Source organism: Blastomyces dermatitidis (assembly GCF_000003525.1).
Source record: "Blastomyces dermatitidis ER-3 genomic scaffold supercont1.1, whole genome shotgun sequence".
Taxonomy (NCBI): domain Eukaryota; kingdom Fungi; phylum Ascomycota; class Eurotiomycetes; order Onygenales; family Ajellomycetaceae; genus Blastomyces; species Blastomyces dermatitidis.
This window is the reverse complement of record NW_025544774.1, coordinates 7,116,189-7,135,181: the sequence shown is the minus strand read 5'-3', so window position 1 is coordinate 7,135,181 and position 18,993 is coordinate 7,116,189. Positions and strand designations below refer to the sequence as shown.

The 18,993-nt window shown below is 46.0% G+C and overlaps 3 protein-coding genes across 4 annotated transcripts; 2 read left to right on the top strand and 1 right to left on the bottom strand.

Moving 5' to 3' along the window:
• The first annotated feature begins 80 nt into the window (after nucleotides 1-80).
• On the top strand, nucleotides 81-6,930 carry BDCG_01010 (DNA-directed RNA polymerase I subunit RPA1). Its single transcript, XM_045416524.1, has 4 exons — nucleotides 81-321; nucleotides 390-875; nucleotides 932-3,740; nucleotides 3,808-6,930. The coding sequence occupies exons 1-4, from the start codon at nucleotides 137-139 to the stop codon at nucleotides 5,425-5,427; spliced, it is 5,100 nt and encodes a 1,699-aa protein (XP_045272233.1). The 5' UTR covers nucleotides 81-136; the 3' UTR covers nucleotides 5,428-6,930.
• Nucleotides 3,532-8,563, bottom strand: BDCG_01009 (DNA repair helicase rad15). The gene is made up of 5 exons (XM_045416523.1): nucleotides 8,370-8,563; nucleotides 7,851-8,307; nucleotides 7,689-7,805; nucleotides 4,125-7,632; nucleotides 3,532-4,047 (listed from the first exon to the last, which is right to left on the bottom strand). Exons 1-4 carry the CDS (start codon nucleotides 8,384-8,386, stop codon nucleotides 5,830-5,832), a joined length of 2,394 nt encoding a protein of 797 aa, XP_045272232.1. The 5' UTR covers nucleotides 8,387-8,563; the 3' UTR covers nucleotides 3,532-4,047; nucleotides 4,125-5,829.
• Nucleotides 8,564-8,584: 21 nt separating this feature from the next.
• BDCG_16249 lies at nucleotides 8,585-18,777 on the top strand (the record flags this gene model as incomplete). 2 transcript variants are annotated; one of them, XM_045425500.1, is made up of 13 exons in its annotated part: nucleotides 8,792-9,103; nucleotides 9,175-9,568; nucleotides 9,633-11,352; nucleotides 11,407-12,245; nucleotides 12,296-12,709; nucleotides 12,765-13,138; nucleotides 13,211-13,510; nucleotides 13,565-14,054; nucleotides 14,351-14,683; nucleotides 14,789-16,091; nucleotides 16,214-17,932; nucleotides 18,068-18,148; nucleotides 18,320-18,591. In XM_045425500.1, the coding sequence occupies 10 exons, from the start codon at nucleotides 8,792-8,794 to the stop codon at nucleotides 15,712-15,714; spliced, it is 6,102 nt and encodes a 2,033-aa protein (XP_045272230.1). In that variant the 3' UTR covers nucleotides 15,715-16,091; nucleotides 16,214-17,932; nucleotides 18,068-18,148; nucleotides 18,320-18,591. The 2 variants fall into 2 exon arrangements, with proteins under 2 accessions (XP_045272231.1, XP_045272230.1); XM_045425501.1 differs by having other exon boundaries at nucleotides 8,585-9,103; nucleotides 13,565-14,683; nucleotides 18,320-18,777.
• Nucleotides 18,778-18,993: the final 216 nt, after the last annotated feature.

Here is an 18,993-nt window from a genome sequence, read left to right as displayed (position 1 = left end):
ACAAAGGCGGTGCGCCATGGCAGAAAAGTTTCACCAAAAAAATACACCATCTCGAGCTACTCTTCTTCCTCGACTCTTGTCACCAGTCGACGGCCAAAGCAATTCCAGCGGAACAAGCCTAGGCATTTCTGAGAAGATGGCTAGCTTCACACGGCCGATTTCATCCTCGATTGGGGAGGTCGATTTTGGAGTGCTTTCCAATGACGAGATCAAATCGATCTCCGTCAAGCGTATTTACAACACCCCTACGCTTGATACATTGAATAACCCTGTACCAGGAGGATTGTACGATCCTGCTCTCGGAGCATGGGGTGATCATGTGTATGCGACTATTTTGTCCCTTTTATGCCGTCCTTTGATGAGCGTTTTGCTGACTGAAACCGTCCCAGATGTACTACATGCCGTCTGAATTCCTGGTCCTGCAATGGCCATGCCGGACATATAGAGCTGCCTGTCCATGTGTACAATGTCACTTTCTTCGACCAGCTATTTCGCCTCCTAAGAGCTCAATGTGCCTATTGCCATCGCTTTAGAATGTCTCGGGCCGATATCAAGTCCTACACGTGCAAATTGAGACTGTTACAGTACGGTTTGGTTGAGGAAGCTGCGGCGATTGATAATATGGAAGCTCGAAGAGGCACAAATAATGATGCTGGTTCAGAATCAGGAGAAAGTGAGGATGAAGACGAGGAAGACTTTGTCAGGCGCCGGGATGCGTACGTCAAAAGGTGTATTCAACAAGTACTGGCGAGAAGTAAGCATCAGGAATTTTTACATGGCGCAAAGAATTCCGCAGCTGTAGAACAACGGAGGAATATCGTACGAGGATTTCTTAAGGATATCACAGCTGTTAAAAAATGTGCCTCTTGTAGTGGGTGAGAATATTCCGTCGAACACAAGGTAGTGTACCTGGCCACTAACTACTTTATAGTATTTCCCCTCCGTTCCGTAGAGACAAATACTCGAAAATATTCAAGAAGCCGTTACCGCAAAAGGCTAAGATCGCAATGGCGGAGGCTGGATTTCATGTCCCTAACCCATTGTTGTTGATAAAAGAAGCGAACGACCTGTCGAAGAAACATGGCCATCCGTCGCAGGGTTCTAATATGAATGGCTACCCAGATGACGACAATGCTAGTGTTTCGACGGATTCTCATGGTGCAGAACAGCAGATTACCATGGGAAATGCAGTATTGGCACAAGTCGAGGTAAAGGGATCTCGGAACAAACCTAGTGAACAGGATGCGCAGCAATTCATGCCGTCACCAGAAGTTTACGCAGCACTGCGACTCCTTTTCGAAAAGGAACAAGAAGTTTTAGATCTAGTATACGACTCACGGCTGAGATCAAAACACCGCCCACGCGTCACTCCAGACATGTTTTTTATCAAGAATATTCTCGTACCGCCAAACAAATATCGCCCGATAGCTGCCAATGGCTCGAATGATATCATAGAAGCGCAACAAAACACCTCGTTCACCAGAATCATAAAACTTTGCGACCAAATAAACCAAATTAGTAGAGAAAGGCAAGGTGATAGCACCGAGTCTGTTACTAGGTTACGAGATTACCGGGACCTCCTTCAGACAATTGTACAGCTACAAGATGCGGTCAATAGCCTTATCGATCGCGATCGTAACCCCAGCCAGGGAATTTCAGGAATGCAAAATGAAGATGGTATCAAACAGAGGCTGGAAAAGAAGGATGGTCTATTTCGGAAAAATATGATGGGAAAACGGGTCAACTTTGCCGCAAGAAGCGTCATATCACCGGACCCTAATATTGAAACCAATGAAATTGGAGTTCCTCTCGTTTTCGCGAAGAAGCTCACCTACCCGGAGCCGGTCACCAATCATAACTACTGGGAACTTAAACAAGCTGTGATAAATGGGCCTGATATTTATCCTGGTGCCGCTGCCGTTGAGAACGAGGTTGGTCAAGTGGTGAGCCTTAAATTCAAAAGCCACGACGAACGAATGGCCATCGCCAATATGCTCCTTTCCCCGTCAAACTTCAAGATGAAACGATCGAGAAACAAGAAAGTTTACCGGCATCTAACCACCGGCGATGTCGTGCTGATGAATCGACAACCCACGCTCCACAAGCCGTCTATAATGGGTCATCGTGCCCGAGTACTTACTGGGGAAAGAACAATCAGGATGCACTACGCAAATTGTAATACGTACAATGCGGATTTCGATGGTGACGAGATGAATTTGCATTTCCCGCAGAACGAACTCGCAAGAGCGGAGGCCATGCAGTTGGCCGATACCGACCATCAATACCTATCAGCCACAGCAGGAAAACCACTGAGAGGTTTGATCCAGGACCATATTTCAATGGGAACATGGTTCACCAGTCGCGATACATTTTTTGATAAAGATGACTATTATCAGTTACTGTACAGCTGCTTGCGGCCAGAAAATTCCCACACTGTTACCGACAAGATTTTACTTATGGAGCCGACGATCTTACGGCCCCAGAAACTTTGGACTGGGAAACAAGTAATCTCCACCATTATGATGAATATTACACCAGAGAGGCTCCATGGTTTGAACCTTACAGGGAAATCAAGCACTCGAGGTGATCGTTGGGGTGAAGGCTCCGAGGAAGGACAAGTCATTTTTCGGGATGGCGAACTTCTTTGTGGTATTTTGGACAAAGCCCAACTGGGTCCAAGCCCCCGCGGCCTCGTCCATTCAGTTCATGAGATTTATGGGCATGTTGTTGCTGGAAAATTGTTAGGTGTTCTAGGTCGTTTGCTGACGAAATTCTTGCACATGCGAGCTTTTACTTGCGGCATGGATGATCTTCGCCTGACGAAAAAAGGAAATGAGGCTCGGAAACGAAAACTAGAAGAAGCCGAAGATATAGGCCGCAAAATAGCACTCAAATATGTGACTTTGGATCAAACTAAAGTGGAGGATGAAGAAGCTGAGCTTAAACGACGCCTGGAAGACGCGCTCCGTGATGACGCGAAGCAGGCTGGATTAGATGCGGTTTTTAACTCGCAAACCGGCAAATTATCATCTGAGATTACATCCGCCTGTCTTCCAACCGGGCTCGAAAAGCCATTCCCATGGAACCAAATGCAGGCGATGACCTCGTCTGGGGCTAAGGGGTCTGTTGTCAACGCGAATCTCATTTCTTGCAACTTAGGCCAGCAGGTTCTTGAAGGTCGTCGAGTCCCCGTGATGATTAGCGGGAAAACTTTGCCATCCTTTAGGCCTTTTGAGACCAGCCTCATGGCCGGTGGTTTTATCTCTGGACGCTTCCTTACGGGAATAAAGCCACAAGAGTACTATTTTCACGCTATGGCTGGTAGAGAAGGCCTTATTGACACTGCTGTTAAGACCTCAAGATCTGGGTATCTCCAGCGATGCTTAATTAAGGGAATGGAGGGATTAAAGGCAGAATATGACAACACTGTTCGCGAGACCGCTGACGGATCGGTCATGCAGTTCCTCTACGGTGAAGATGGGCTTGAGATTACCAAGCAGAACCATCTACAAGACTTCACCTTTTTGGCCCAGAATTTCTGGTCTGTCGTTGAAGAGCTTAATGGGTCTGACGAGTTAAATAAGGTTAAGGACGACAAGGCGGGAGAGTGGAATCAAAATGCAATCAAAAAACTGAGAAAGACGGGCAAATTGGACTGTGTGGACCCTGCACTTTCCCTTTTTCCTCCAGGGTCCTGCTATGGAAGTACTTCAGAATCTTTCGCAATGGCATTAAGAAAGGTGTGTGTGCATGATTACGGAATGTTATAACTTTTGCACATTTCATACTGACTTATACCTCTACTAGTATCAAAAAGAAAATCCCGATAAATTGCTAAAAGAAAAGGGCAAGACCGAGAGCAGAATTTCCAAAAAGGATTTCACTAGGGTGATGAATATGAAATATATGAGATCGGTTGTGGAGCCTGGTGAATCCGTGGGGATTGTTGCTGGGCAGTCGATTGGCGAGCCGTCCACCCAGATGACTCTCAACACGTTCCATTTGGCTGGACATTCAGCGAAGAACGTAACGCTTGGTATTCCTCGCCTGCGCGAAATTGTTATGACAGCCAGTGATAAAATACTTACGCCAACTATGACGGGTGTCTTGAACAAGCAGCTTACCGAAAAGGATGGAAGGGTTTTTGCTAAAGCGATTAGCAAGCTTACCCTCGCGGAGGTCGTGGACACTCTTAGAGTCCATGAGCGCATTTCATCCGGATCTAGCCGTGGGAAGGCAAAAATATACGACATAGAAATAGACTTTTTCCCCCCAGAAGAGTACACCGAAGAATATGCCATCCAGATTGAAGATATTCTCAAAACACTCCAGCACAAGTTTGTACCACGGCTTGTCAAATTAACACGCGCAGAGTTGAAGAAACGAATAGATGAGAAATCATTATCTACTTTCTCCTCTGCCCAGCCTGACATCGGTACTTCCGCGGGAGTGATAGAGGAGTCTACGAGGCGTTTTGGGCGTGAAGCCAGAGACGGCGATGATGATGATAATGACGACGACGAGGAGGAAGACCAAGACGATGCGAAACGGGCAATGGCAAACATGAATCGCTCCAATCAAGTCTCCTACGAAGATCCTGATGAAGGAGAGGAAGCAATTATACGCGAACAAGATTCCGAAGAGCCAGACTCCGATGACAATGAAGAGGCTGAGGGCAACCGCCATGGCGACGGGACTGCGACTGAAGATGTCGACATGCCAGACGCAGACGCCGATTCTGACTCGGAAAAAATACAAAAGAGTAAAGAGAGCGAAGACACCATCATTGGGAAACATGCTGAAATCACAAAGTTCAAGTTCAACCTTAAAAAAGGCAAATCTTGTCATCTTCAGCTACGATATGATATCTCGACGCCCAAGCTTCTGCTCCTCCCTCTCGTCGAAGATGCTGTTCGGACCTCCGTGATCCAGTTCGTCAAGGGGCTGGGAACCTGTACTTACATTGAGGCCGACGATAAAGAGCCAGCACATATCGTCACTGACGGTGTCAACTTGTTAGCCATGCGAGATTACCAGGATTACGTCTACCCTCATTCGTTATACACCAATTCAATTGCCGACATGCTCCTGATGTACGGAGTTGAGGCTGCCCGTGCATCTATAATTCGTGAAATGGCTGCCGTTTTCGATAGTCACAGCATTTCGGTTGATAATCGTCATCTTAATCTCATTGGTGATGTTATGACCCATGCTGGTGGTTTCCGCGCGTTTAACCGCATGGGCCTGGTGAAGGATAGCACTTCGCCGTTTATGAAGATGAGCTTCGAGACCACTGTTGGGTTCTTGAGAGACGCTGTGCTGGAGAGGGACTGGGACAACCTGGATAGCCCTAGTAGTAGGATTGTCATGGGACGCGTTGGAACGATCGGCACTGGTGCTTTTGATGTACTTGCTCCTGTTGGCTGAAAATTTTCTCTATTCAGCTATTACTTGATCATGTTTACTTGTCATTTGAGTGATGAGCAATCCTTTTCCCTTTGTTCGTTTACACGTTCGTATTTCCGTTTTCGAATTTTGGAATCGCGTTATATTTAGTGACGAAAAGTTGAGGACGAGATTCATCCTATGTACTTGATATCGCTTAGCATGTTCAAAGATTTCTTTAATATTCGTTCAAATACACAGTTCAAATGTAGTACTCTCAAACCTTTCTAGTTTCCAAATAGAACGCCATGTAACGCCAACCGCAGCCCAATAACATTTCCTATTAATGGGTAAGAAGCAGAAACGAACGCTGTGGCATTGAAATCCACTATGCACCTTGAAACTTATTACAACAAACGTGGGAAAAGAGGTATCAAATTTGCATTAGGCGTCAAGCATCATAAGTTCCTGGTCAATATTTTCGTCGAATTCATCAACGGCAGTCATTGTTCCGTTTCGATTTCCATTGACCACATCCGGTGGGATTTGGTTATTGGCCATCGCCTCCCTCTGTCGCTTGCCTTCTTCCTCCTTTTGCTTTTTCACATGAAGTTCAAGATCGGCTAAACTCCAAGTGGAAATTCCTTCTTGATCTCTCGACTTGAATGGCTGCGCCATAGTCCTGAGGAAGCTTTTGGCTGTCGCCACTGCCATATCGGTACTTAAGTTCGTTTCGCTCTCGAGCATGGCCTGACTGATCCACTTGGGAAGTTGTGAGCGTCTCTTCTGAAAACGACGATCAGCAAGGACCATGACTCCGTAGTCGTCCTTGCCACGGATGACACGCCCAAGACACTGCGCAGCATGACGCATCGCGTCGAAAGAAAGAAAGTCGTTTTCGCGAATTCGATAATTCTCGCGCAAAAACTCCAACCTAGCTTTAAGTATGCGTGATTCGGTATACTGGAAAGGTACTCCGATGCAGATAACGGCCCGACCATAGTGGTGATCAAAGTCGATGCCTTCCGAGACTTTACCACGGGCGACACAAAGCAAGACAGCGCCTCGACCATTGCAACACGCAGTTCGGTAAGTTTCGAGGGCAAGCGATGATTCCTGAGAGTCGGGCGTTTCCACCAAGATTAATTTATAATTCCAGACCAAATCTAGTATGCCCATTCCCTGCCACATGCTAATTATGGATTCCATATAAAGATATGACGGGAAGAAGACAACGATCCCGTCTGGTGTGATACGGGAGAATTCGAGCAAAAGATTTCCGTAATTCCGGACTACACCTGGATCATTCCTGATTTGAAATGAGGATGAAATCTGGGCTTGATCAGAGCCGCGTGTAACGACCATGGGAAGAAAAGACCGACGTGCAAGGGTCATAGTATATGACTCCTGTAGCACCGTTGTAAACTTGAGCATTTTGGGATACATCTCCAGCGGAGAAAGGGTTCCAGAAGTGACAATGACAGAACTAAACCTGTCAAAAACAGGTTTGATAGCAATAGCAGCATCCAAGCAGGTGAAATGAAGTATTGGATTGGGAACGGTCGCTGTTTCTGATTCGAAAGGCTCAAGTATAAGGAGAAAACCCTTCTCGTATGTAGCTGCGAGGGTAGCAAACGCAGCGACTTGCTGAAGAGGTTGGTAGTCTTCGAGGTTCATAAGCTCCAAAGTCCGGACGAGTGATGCTAGCCGTTCCGCACAAAACCGCAGAGGCTTTCGTTCAATGAAGGTTAAATCTTTCAGATGAGCCAAGAAAGAAAGGGGTGTTTCGGATATAGTGTGTGTGATTTTCATTCGAGTTTTTAGATACTCGATAAATCGTTTTAAAAAAGCTACGAAGTGTTCCGCTCTACGGATATTCCCTGGAACGGCTTCTTTTAGCAGGTCATCAGGAAGCGCGGGATTTGCCATTAATTGTTCCTCTTGTCGAGCTTCGTCAGCTTCTCTCAAACCCTCAACCAACTTCTGGTATTCGTTTTGTAACTTTTCTGCATCTGAGCTCTTCATTTCCTCAATTTTACGTTCAAGATTTGTCGCCCCACGGCTTGCCTTTCGTAACGAATCTTCAGTCAAGTCGATGCTTAGAGACTCAATACAAACGTTGTCAATGTTATGGGCCTCATCGAAGACGACGATGCTGTCTTTGGACAGTTCTTGTGAAACTCTTTCCGCAATCTTTGGGTCGAGAAGATAGTGATATGAGTAGATTATGACGTTACAGAAGGGCATCTGGTGATAGTTAGCACAGAGAATAAACTCCAAATAAAGGGTCAGATTAATCCTACCATACGACGAATGGAGAAATAAGGGCATTGTTTATGTTGTTCTCCATATTTGATTATATCATCAAGTGTAAAAACGCCCGGCGGGACAAGATTACTTGGTTCAAGGAGGTCAAGATTCTATACATGTGAGCGTAGTCAAAAATCTGGTGGGAAGATACAAACCTCATGATATATACACAACTCAACATCCTCTCCCCTCTCTTTCTTCTCTTTTACAAAGCCTGCTGTCAAACTTCGGCATCGAGCGTCTACAACGGCCCCGCTCTTCTCTCTTTTCACAGATGGATGAAGACATAAGTTCTTTCGACTTGTAAGACCAAGACCGCGGAAGTCTTCCGCATACCCTAATTGTCGAGTGCGGTACTTCATGAGAGCTTTTAACTCTGCCAAAGCCTTTTCGATTTCAGACATTGTGCGGGAGCAATATATGAGCTTTCGTTGCTCAGGTCTATGCTGTTGATATGCGATAATCAACGAAAGAAGTGACACAGTTTTCCCAGTTCCTGATGGCATCTCTAGAACGCAATGCCCGCCAGCATCCAACGTCTTTTTCAGATCGCACATGTAGGCATATTGCTCCGGATAGATGCGTGGGTATGGAAAAAGCACAGGGAGGTCACTAGGTTTCTATCAGTAAATCGAGACTAAATAGCTATCCAGAGGAAGATTGGAAAATCGTACTCGATGAAGAATTGCATATTGGGCGCAAGAGGAAGCTCTCTCCTCAAAGTCAGTCACTGGCGCCCTGCCGTAGAGAATAGTATCGTAGTAGTGGATAGGCTGGCAGGCACCGGTTGTTGAATGAGGCTCACACGCGTTAACGTTAACCCCGGAGAAAGGCTAGTGCGGACGCCAGGTCACGAGATCGGTGATTTCAGGGCCTAAATTAATTTTTCGGGGGCAAGACGCAGGGAACAAACGTACGTTGATACTCACCAATAAGAGAGCATCTTGTTTCATATAGGATTTCTTGCTTATTGGATTGACGCATTTCTTTTAATTCCAATATTTCTTTCTTATTTTGTTAGGCGGGCTGTGAGATTGATTTCATCTGGCTCAGCCATGTGTATGCCTGTTTGTTGTCTGATTTGCCTTCAAAAGCCATGAGTAAAAAATTTAAGTCTCAAGCATCTAGCAGCAGAGCTGCCTTTGGAGGGTTTGGGAACTCTGCAGGTGCATTTGGAAAATTTTCAACGGATTCTATGACTCAAGGAGGCGCTTCTTCCTCTCTGTCATACATCGCGGAACCGCCAGATCTCTCCAGAATTTCCCAGCCTCAGCTGGTTGTCTCATTCAAAAATCTCCTGAAAAAGGATACTACCACAAAAACGAAGGCGTTAGAAGATCTGCAAGATTTCTTATGTGCGCAGGATACCCGAAGTGAGAGCTTGGAAGATGGTCTCATTGAAGCTTGGGTATGTGTTGGTTTATATACTGGAAGTCGTTGACAAAATAACAATCTTTGCTTACCTTACCCTCCGGCTAGATAAAAATATATCCACGTATGTCAATAGATATTTCTCGCCGTGTTCGACAACTTGCCCATGTCCTCCAAGGCCGTTTTGTATCATTATCCGGGAGGCGAATAGCCCCCTATATTTCAAGGGTAGTTGGGGCATGGCTCGCTGGCCTCTACGATAGTGACAAACTGGTGTTCCGAGCTGCGCAAGAATCGGTTGTCAGAGCTTTCCCAACCGAAGAGAAAAGGCAAAGCCTGTGGAAAATCTACCGATTATCAATTTTCGAATTTGTTATCGATGCTGTACTAGAGCAAACTCCACAGACGTTAAGTGATAAGCGTACTGTTAGGCCAGATGAAGCCGAAGCAAAACATGCCCGCGTTGCCGGAACTGCTCTACAGCTGTTAAAACAACTGCTCGGTAAGTAACACGTTTCATGCGGTAGGTGGCCTTCTTAGCTGGACGACGGAACTAATTGTAACAGCAAAATCATCAACTACCCAACTGGACAAAGATTCCGACTTTATATCAACTCTTATTACCAGCAAGTCGCTTTGGTCGTTTTCGTGCCACGAAGACCCATTTGTTCGCCGATCTACGTATGATTTACTTCGGACTTTGCTTTCTATAAAAAGCAACCTGATAGAATGGAAAACCATCAGCACTTGTTTTCTATCGAAAGCTCTTCCAACAAGCCAACTAGGTTCTGCTCTTGATTTCTCTAATGTTCTATTAACCTTGACTAAAGAACGCCCCCAATTATGGACATCTGACTATTCTGGGAAAGTCTCTGCTACAAAGCGACTTTATCAGTATATTAGAAAGGGTTCGGAAGGGGCTGATGCCGCTTATTGGGAGAACCTACAACTACTGCTAAAATCCATCCCTTTTGGAATTTTGATTACCCAACCGGTCAGTGACGACAGCACCGTACAAGATGCAAACCGGTTAATGGACACGATCCACGATTCAGTTCTAAGTCGGGAAGAGCAGGGAGCCAATCTCGGCGCTGCCTGGTCATGCTTTGTCGATACCGGATTTTGGATATCTTCTTTTATTTCAGACAAGGTCGCTCGCCATAAATTCCTTCAAAACCAGATTTCGCCCATCTTAGAACAGTACATCCTGGGTCACCCTGATAACGGGCGGTGGTCCCTCAATGGAAAATTTGCGCCGGAGTTGTGCGCGAAAACGTTTGTTGTCATGGCGGAGCATACCGGCGCGGAGGCTGTCCAGAGCCTCTGGACGAGCCTTTCCGATAGCCTGATCGAAACAATCAGATTGTCATCCCCAGAAAAGGCTATTGGGTTTAAGGAGTCCCAAGATTCAATATGTGCTCAAGCGAAGCGCTTCTTTGAGTTAGAGGGGCAGGTTTTGGCCCAAGTAGCTCAAAATAGTGGTCTGGCATTTGTTTCGAACATTTTCCAGGTGGCTGGCACTCCGTTGCTTCAAGCTTCGGTGGAGCTTCTGAGGTCTCGCAATGGAAAGCCGTATGGCGCTGCTTCAATGATTGATGAAGCTATCGCCAGAACCCCTGGTATTGCTGCCCAGGTCGAGGGACTAGAAATGTTTCTCAGCGAAGATATCACGCAGCTTCTGTTTTCGCCTTCAGCGGATCGCCTTATTTCTATCCTATTTGGATCTCGCGGCAAAAAAGGCTTTCAATGTGGCCTTAAAAGCTCCATTGATACTTTCCTCGAGACGGATCTTGGAAGTTCAGCATTACCTGGACTCCAAAAGCTGTTTTCATGTGTCACTCTCTCTGATGCTGAAGCACACCCAAAGTTGGAACTTTTAATCATGAAAGATTTAGACAGGGCATTGCATAATACCCGCGAAGCCTGGATTGAAATCATAACTCTGATCAAAAATGGAGCCCTACGAAATGGGATCATTCATCGAATTCTAAATTCATTAGTTGATAATCTATCATCTGAGAAGAATATCCGGGAGGTACTGTATGGTCTTTTCCAGATAGCCTTAGGATGCCCGGAGATTATCCGAGGGTTTGTGAATAGTCCAGATGGCTCGCGGATGCTCTCTAAAATACTGTATATCTCTGAGACTTCAACCGATGAAGTTTCTCAACTTGCCGATTCCTTGCAAATCCATATTAGAGATATAATAAAAGGGGAAAGTGGGACCCGGTCGTCCATTGAAATCATCCAGCAGAACTTCAGCAATGTTGGAATAGAGTCATTATCGTAAGTTGCCATAAGTGGGTCGCTCATAAATACCCTTTGCTAATGTTCAATTAGCATTGATGCTCTGGTTGGTATTGCAGAGGAGGTCCTTGCGAAAACGTCCGTGGAAGACAAGCCTCGAATATTATCTCGTTTACTGCCTACTCAAGATCACTGGGGGCAAGCGTTGGGCCCATTTCTTCGGAAGCCACTGAAGGCGTCCGCTGCCATAACTGAAACCCTTGCTGGAGCAGTATTTCTTGCAGATAGATCTTCCCCCGAAGGCCTTTCCCGAGAGCTCGATTCCGTTAACCGTGACCCTTACCATTTCTCTTCAGCATTCCGACTGACATTCTATGCTACGAAAGTGCTCTCGTCAATCAGCCTGGAATTCATCGAACAAGATGCCCGTGAAATACTGTTCTTCTACCTACCCTTGGCGACCCAGCTGGTTAATGATGATGTAAGTCAGGAAGGCTCAAAGGGTTTACTTGACCTTGATATTCCAGACATTCGAGATGAATGCGCAGAGCTGGTTTCAGAAGCTCGCCTTATCATTAAGGACTGGCTCCAATCTGCATCGCCGATAACAGATCAGGAAAAATCGGCCCCAAATATTTTCGATTTTTGGGAAGAGCAATTCGAGTCGCTGCAAGGAACGTCTCCAAGCTCATACAATGTAGCAGAAACTTTCGCCAAGGTTATCGGCGAGCGTGATTCGCCAGGGACGGCGCGATCTGGCGAATCCTGCTTGAAGAGGGCAAAGCAGCTAGACGGACCCTCGAACCCGTTCGTTTTACCTTCAGTTGTCGCAGCGTTCAGGGATTTTATCGCGGCCAGTCCATCTGGCGTTCGGTTGTGCAATGAACTGATTTCCGATTGTAGTGTGTTTAAAGTTGAGAATGGCTCTGAAGGTGAGGTTTTTATTTATATACACTAAATTTACAGTTCTAATGTTATTTAGGCCTTCGTAAGATCGTGACTCTCAACCTTCTCATCTGCGGAGAGAGTAATATTACACAGAACGTTCCAAAGCCTAGGCTTGTGTTTCTAGTGAAGCACTTGGTCGATTGTTTACAGTCGCAATCACCACCACAGGGCTTGGTTTCGGAAATCCTGAAGTTGCTTGTCAATATTTTACCCTTGATCAGAGAAATATACGGATCTCACTGGTCGAACATATTTGAGTTTCTCCATAATTTATGGGGCGACATGGCGATCTCTGATGAATCCCTTCCTGCCCTACACTCCTCGTTACGACTTTTCGCTTGCTTAAAATCTCTTGCGACAAGCGACAGCAACGATGACTTGGTGGATATATGGACTACTTCCCAGAAGACACATTCACCAGCGTTGATAGGGTTACTTGCAGAATTTGGTAAAGCTACTTCCCTTTTGTTTCGTGGGTTATTCATATTAACACTGAACTATAGACTCCTCGTTAAGCTATGACCAGCCTCTCCAGATCACGGCAAACATCCTTTCTCGTCAAATAGTAGGACTACCTATTGACCATGTCGAGGATATCAATGACCTTTTCTCCATTCTCTCGGCGCCTTCTAGAGACATCCAACGTGCTACATACGACATCCTGCACCGGGCGATCCCTAAATTGCAAGAGGCAGTGACCCTGGATGTTGCGTTATCGGATGCTGTAGCCAGACTCCCGGATGAATTAATTTCTCTTCTTTTGGAAGTCCCTACCATCAATATCATAAGTCAGGCTAAATTTGATGATCATGTATGGATCGGGCTTCGATGTTACCTATTAAGCTGGAAAACTGTCTTCGATCACTTTAATAATGCTGTAAGCTCGGCCCACCTCCCAAAACAGAAAACCTTTCCTAGGTCGCTGGGAATAACTTATGCGTTTCTTTAGTCACTTCCTGTCCAAGAAAGCTATGTGTCAAATATCAAAGAAAACGACTGCTTGAATCCACTTCTCGAGTTTATGTTTGACTTCCTACAACATCAACATGGAAAGTTGGTTGACGCGTCAAAATTTGATATCCGGTCTTTCAACCTTGATGAGTCTGATCCACCTCAGAAAGAAACACAGTGCATGCTTGTGCATTTATATTATTTATGTTTGAAGTATCTACCTAATTTGATAAAAGTTTGGTGGATTGATAGCAAGAAGCGTGTGAAAGGGCAGGTAGAAGCATGGACGGAAAAATATGTAAGCTCAAGATGTTTGAACATGTATCGCCACATCCGGCTAACCCTAGTTTAGATATCACCACTTATTATTGAGGATTCGCTTCAGAGCGTTAACGAGTGGTTCTCGGCCCAGAATTTTGCTGGTGAGGATCAGCCGCTGCAGATAAAAGTTTCTCACAGAACTGCTGAAATAATCGCGAGCGTTGATGTGGATGAAGATTCGCCACCGACTTCAGTTGCCATCTCTCTGCCATCAACATATCCGTTACAGCAAGCTAGTGTTGAAGGTCGTGCCCGCGTTGCGGTGGACGAAAAGAAATGGAGGAGCTGGCTTCTGACCATCCAAGGGGTTATTATGTTCTCTAATGGCAACCTTGTTGATGGTCTGCTTGCATTCCGCAGGAATGTCCAAGGCGCGTTGAAGGGGCAGAGTGAATGTGCCATTTGCTATTCCGTCATCTCAGCAAACATGCAAACGCCCAACAAGAGATGCGCGACGTGCAAGAATACGTTCCATTCCGATTGCCTCTTCCGTTGGTTTAAGAGCAGCAACGCTAGTAGCTGTCCACTTTGCCGGAACAACTTCCCATATTCATAAATTTTCAGCCATATTTCCTGTTTCCAATACCCTTGCCTTGATATTAGCATGTAAGCAGAAAATTTGCGAATAGCATTCTTGACATTGTACGGCGGAATTGCGGGGTTTTGGCGAAGACTCTTTCCTCTCTGTGAATAGAAAAACTCATTTTACTTAATTCATTTATTAAAGTGTTTCCATTCATCTTATCCCGTATTTCTCAAAGTAAAGGCTGTAATGACGATCAAGCAGATCTAGCGTGCTTGGGTTGTGGTCGTGGAGGGATGATATCAGCAAGCAACAAGACAACCCCCACCAAATCCAAACTGCAAAACCATCACACAATCTCAATGCCAGCACCTCAGATCCCCAACCTAAACACTCTTCGACGAGGGGCTGGAAGAGGCCGCTTGAGGGGGCGTGGAATCAATGAACCGACTACTAGCGATGCGGAGGGCACAGTAGCAAAGGATAAGATCATTCAGCAAACAGACAACGACGCCAGTGTTTCCAGGCTCAGCGCCGTGGACCTAGGATATCTCCATGACCCGTTTGTACAGGTCCTAGTAAATGGCGGGGGAATAGGTTCAAGAAGGTATCCGATAATTAATAGAGGTATTCCTCCCATTCTTCATTTAAATCTTTGTCTGAACTTCTCTACACATTTCTGGGCTCTCTCGAACTGGCTGCGCAATACGTTGCTGACACTGCTCTTTGTAGGAACGTATGTGCGAACAACCGCCTTGGATTCCCTCGTATACCGTTTCCTAAACACAAACAAGACCTCGCCTCGAAAGAGACAGATCATATCACTCGGCGCAGGATCAGATACGCGAGTTTTCCAATTACTCTCAAAACATCCGTCCCTTGACCTGGTATACCACGAGCTAGATTTCCCAACCAACACAGCAACCAAAATAAAAGCCATTCGCTCCTCGCCTCTCCTGCGCAAATCCTTAGGAATACACGAGCCAGAGGATGCGAATATATCAGCGGATGGATATGCTCTGCATTCGAAATACCTTCACATCCATCCAATTGATCTGCGGACGTTATCGGCTTCCAGCTCACCCACCTTACTGCAGGGCGTGGACAGGACGGTTCCAACGTTACTTATATCTGAATGCTGTTTGATCTATCTCTCCCCCACAGATGCGGTCAATGTACTCTCCTATTTTACGCAGGCTGTCTTCCCGCCTTCTTCAACGTCATCGACCGCCCCATCTACACCGGAACTCACATCTATACCAGCAGCGTCTGCCTCCTCAGTACCCCTAGCTCTGATACTGTACGAGCCAATACGGCCTGACGACCCGTTTGGGAGAACTATGGTGGCTAATCTCGCAACGAGGGGCATCCATCTGCAAACGCTGCATCGCTACGCGTCATTATCAGCTCAGCGGGAAAGGTTGCAAGGACATGGATTTGTGAGTGGCCAGGGGGCGGCAGATGTAGATTTCATATGGGAACGATGGATCAGTGAGGAGGAAAAAGAGAGAGTGGCTAGGCTGGAGATGCTCGATGAGATTGAGGAGTGGAAATTGTTAGCCAGTCACTACTGCGTGGCATGGGGCTGGAGAGAAGAGAAGGGAGATAACCCGGAAGGAGGGGTATTTGAGGAGTGGAAGGAAATGGAGGGACAGTAATTTGGCGTGAGAGAAGGAAGAAAGCTCTGGACGAAGGCCTCGAGCGCCATTGGTATATATAACTGTATGTGGATTGGGAATCTCGTGGGCTGCTTTGCAGAGCATACAGACCCGACGGCAATTTTCGCGTTTCCGCCCACTTTGTCTTCAGTGCAGACTCTGTTTTTTTGAAAATCGGGAGATCGTGATTAAGGCTGTACCTTTTTCACCACCTTCTGTTTTCGGATGGCTCAGCTTGTTGAATAATGCGTATATCCGGTGCTGGGATCTATTTTCGGTTACTACCATGGGAAAATCAATATGATCAGCAGAATCATTTGAATGAAGCTATGCCAACAGTCAATATGAGATTATGAAGGGTTCTAACACTATTTTGCGTACGTGTTCCATCCAAATATGTTCACTCGCGTTTCCAGTTTCCAGTTTAGCTCTTTTCATCTCCATACCTTTTCATTTATTTGGGATGATACTTGCCTGGACTCTAACAATAAATATTCAGTTTCACAGATGCCCGACGCTCAATACCGAACCTTTTAACATCTCCTATATTCCACATACTGCATCAGCCAACCGGGAACTGTGTTCAGAATTTCTCAACTACTGGGTTCGTATATATATTGCTTTCTCGAGCGAGCTCGGAGTTATTACTTAGGAGGAAAATATAAACCGCCCGATAGCAACCACGAAGTACGAACGGAAGTGGCTACCTAAACAAGACGTAAATATGAAACTGGAAGCCGGAGGGGTTGTTCAGCAGAGATTTCCCTCGAGCCTAAGTGGATCTAACCGACTCATTAAGGTTAGTCGCAAATATTCCCTCGAGTGCTTCGTGCGTTGGTATTTGGGTTGGATACACAGCGATGATCATGCGCGACTATAATCCCTTGTCAAACTGAATTCCGTGCTCTCTCCTTAACTTTTTCCCACCTTTTTCGGGCTGCCTACATACAGTCCCCCTTTTATGAATTATTTGGCTGTGCCCATTTGTGTCTCATTTTCAAGGCAGGAATGAGGAAATGAAGATGTAGGCTGATGCCGTGGCATGTGGTCATCTCGCTGGAGGCTGGCTGCTGGCGATCAGACGGATCAGATTGCACCCACCACCACTCGTCAGTATCAATGCATACAGCGTAGTAGCATGGTCCATTTCCGTCCTAGGTGTATTCATTTTGACTAGTGACTGCCATGCGGATAGCTAATCCGACGCTTACACTGTGGCGGTTTGGATAATAAAGATTTTTCTACTTCAAGAGATGACCCGGCCCGGACCGCCGCAGAAGGTTTTCAGGTATCCGCAACAATATGTGGGCGCGTTTAAAGGTTTGATACAGTCTCATTTCTACCCGGCATTCATCTCTTCCCGTTCTCGGCGATCAGCTACGCGGAGAATCAAATTTCTAATGTACTTGCTATGTCCCGAAAATTCCCTCCAGTTGCTGGTGACGTCAAGTACAGGAATGATTCCCGGAAAATAACAGCACAAATATAGTGATAGGGCGGGTAGGGCTGCGGTTCTCATTGTTTCTTTGTTCGTGACCCCTTAAATAGCCATGGCAGTACATCTACTGTACAAATAATTTACCAACCTCGAAAAACGGAAAGCTATACGGGTCTAACGCAGGTCTATCGGTGGGATTGATAATTGAAGGTTTTATTCTCGGCATATTGCTCTATGCCCTTGTGTTGCATGCGCTGCTTCGGGTAACATCAGAGTTCTACCCTGCCCAAGGTAGCCAACTCAACAATTCTTCCACATTCTCACGCCGTGGATGCTTAGAACGTTTTCCATGCACACTAGGCGATAACCGGCAGTGCAGACGGAGAATTTCCAGTGCGCCTCTTTCACTCTAAAATATCTTACAAGCACTTCCATGGGTCATTCGTTACATTAAATGTTATTGCAGCTTGACCCCCGACGGCGATCAAAAGTGGCTTGAGTAATTCTAACATATCGCACACAGGTCGAGGTATATAAGGAGAAACAACAGCCTCGCGGAAAGACATTCTTTTTGAACCCTTCTCTACATAAGCTACAATTTTCCAGCGTTGATATTGCAGGATACAGAACAAACTTCCTCGAAATCGCAAACTATCAACCTCTATAATACACACGAAGTTATCCCATATATTTCCCAATATGAAGTTTATTGACCTATTTTTCATTGCCCTGTTCGGCCTTGCGCTCGCAGCCCCAGCCGAAAATGACATTCTTAAACGAGTGAGAGAGCTATTTCCCCTCTTCTACTTCCCTTTCCCATAGTCCTCATCCCCCTTCCCAATCATAAATTGTCAAGCCCGCCAAGCAACCAGTAATTGACCCAACAATCCCTGCCTTGGGAGGAAATGCGGATAGGACGGTGTCTGTGGAGCCAGGGAGGGAAAAGAGTGTGCTAATGACGCCGAATGCGGGAATATCCGCGGATGTAACTGTAATGTAAGTTCCTCCCCAAGAGATACCATATTGCCTTTCAAGAGGGCGAGGAACGATGGCCTTGTCTGCAGTTTTACACAGCTTCCTTATCCCTCTCCCCCCCAAGCGTTCATCGGCGTTTCCTTCTGGGTATACTGGCGAATTCATACGAAATAACAATTGTAACAAAAACAGCGGCCCCTAGGAGAAATAGCGAAGCCCAAGGGCAACTGTGGACCAGCACGAAATCTCTAATGATATCTCCCCTCTTCTCGCATAAATTCGAAGAGGCTGCAGAAAAGAGCAGCAGGCGCTCGGACTCGGGCCAAGAACCCATCTGTGCTTCTTATCATTCGTTGATGCATAATGGATTGAGCGTGGATGGACGAGCGGATGGATGGAATGCAACGCAATCATTTGAATTATTTAGCTAGCTAGTAGTTTTGCATGAGATTCAATCAAGCCGTTCGTTTATTTATATATCTCTCAATGGGAAAAATGATCGAGGGAAACTGCGGAAGACACGATTGTATCACGCTTCTCAGGATGGCACTTATCCTTCACCTGTTAGGCCTGAATGAGACAGTATCCGCAAATATCAAAAGAGAATGGATATACATCAAGCGCCGCTATGCTATGGAGCAGGATTTGGACGACGGCAAGGCACATTTGGTGCTATTCTTTCTCCAAGGGCCTTGCAGCCTATATTTGGCCAACTGAGCTAGACGGCAACAGTAGAAAAAGTATGTTAAATACCTCTCACGAAATGGTTCCTGACCGTGAGGCCCGTCTATAACTACTACATAGAGAGTATCGAGTAGGTTGTATCGTTTACAGGTTGATGGACAAGTGACGTAATCCGTAACTAG

Bases quoted from the DNA above. Each gene is read 5' to 3' on its own strand.
- BDCG_01010 (XM_045416524.1), top strand. From the start codon at position 137: ATGGCTAGCTTCACACGGCCGATTTCATCCTCGATTGGGGAGGTCGAT. The intron at 876-931 runs GTGAGAATATTC...ACTACTTTATAG, and splicing joins AAATGTGCCTCTTGTAGTGG to TATTTCCCCTCCGTTCCGTA. The intron at 3,741-3,807 runs GTGTGTGTGCAT...TACCTCTACTAG, and splicing joins TCGCAATGGCATTAAGAAAG to TATCAAAAAGAAAATCCCGA.
- BDCG_01009 (XM_045416523.1), bottom strand. The intron at 7,806-7,850 runs GTTTGTATCTTC...TCACATGTATAG, and splicing joins AGTTGTGTATATATCATGAG to AATCTTGACCTCCTTGAACC. The intron at 7,633-7,688 runs GTAGGATTAATC...AACTATCACCAG, and splicing joins ATTTCTCCATTCGTCGTATG to ATGCCCTTCTGTAACGTCAT.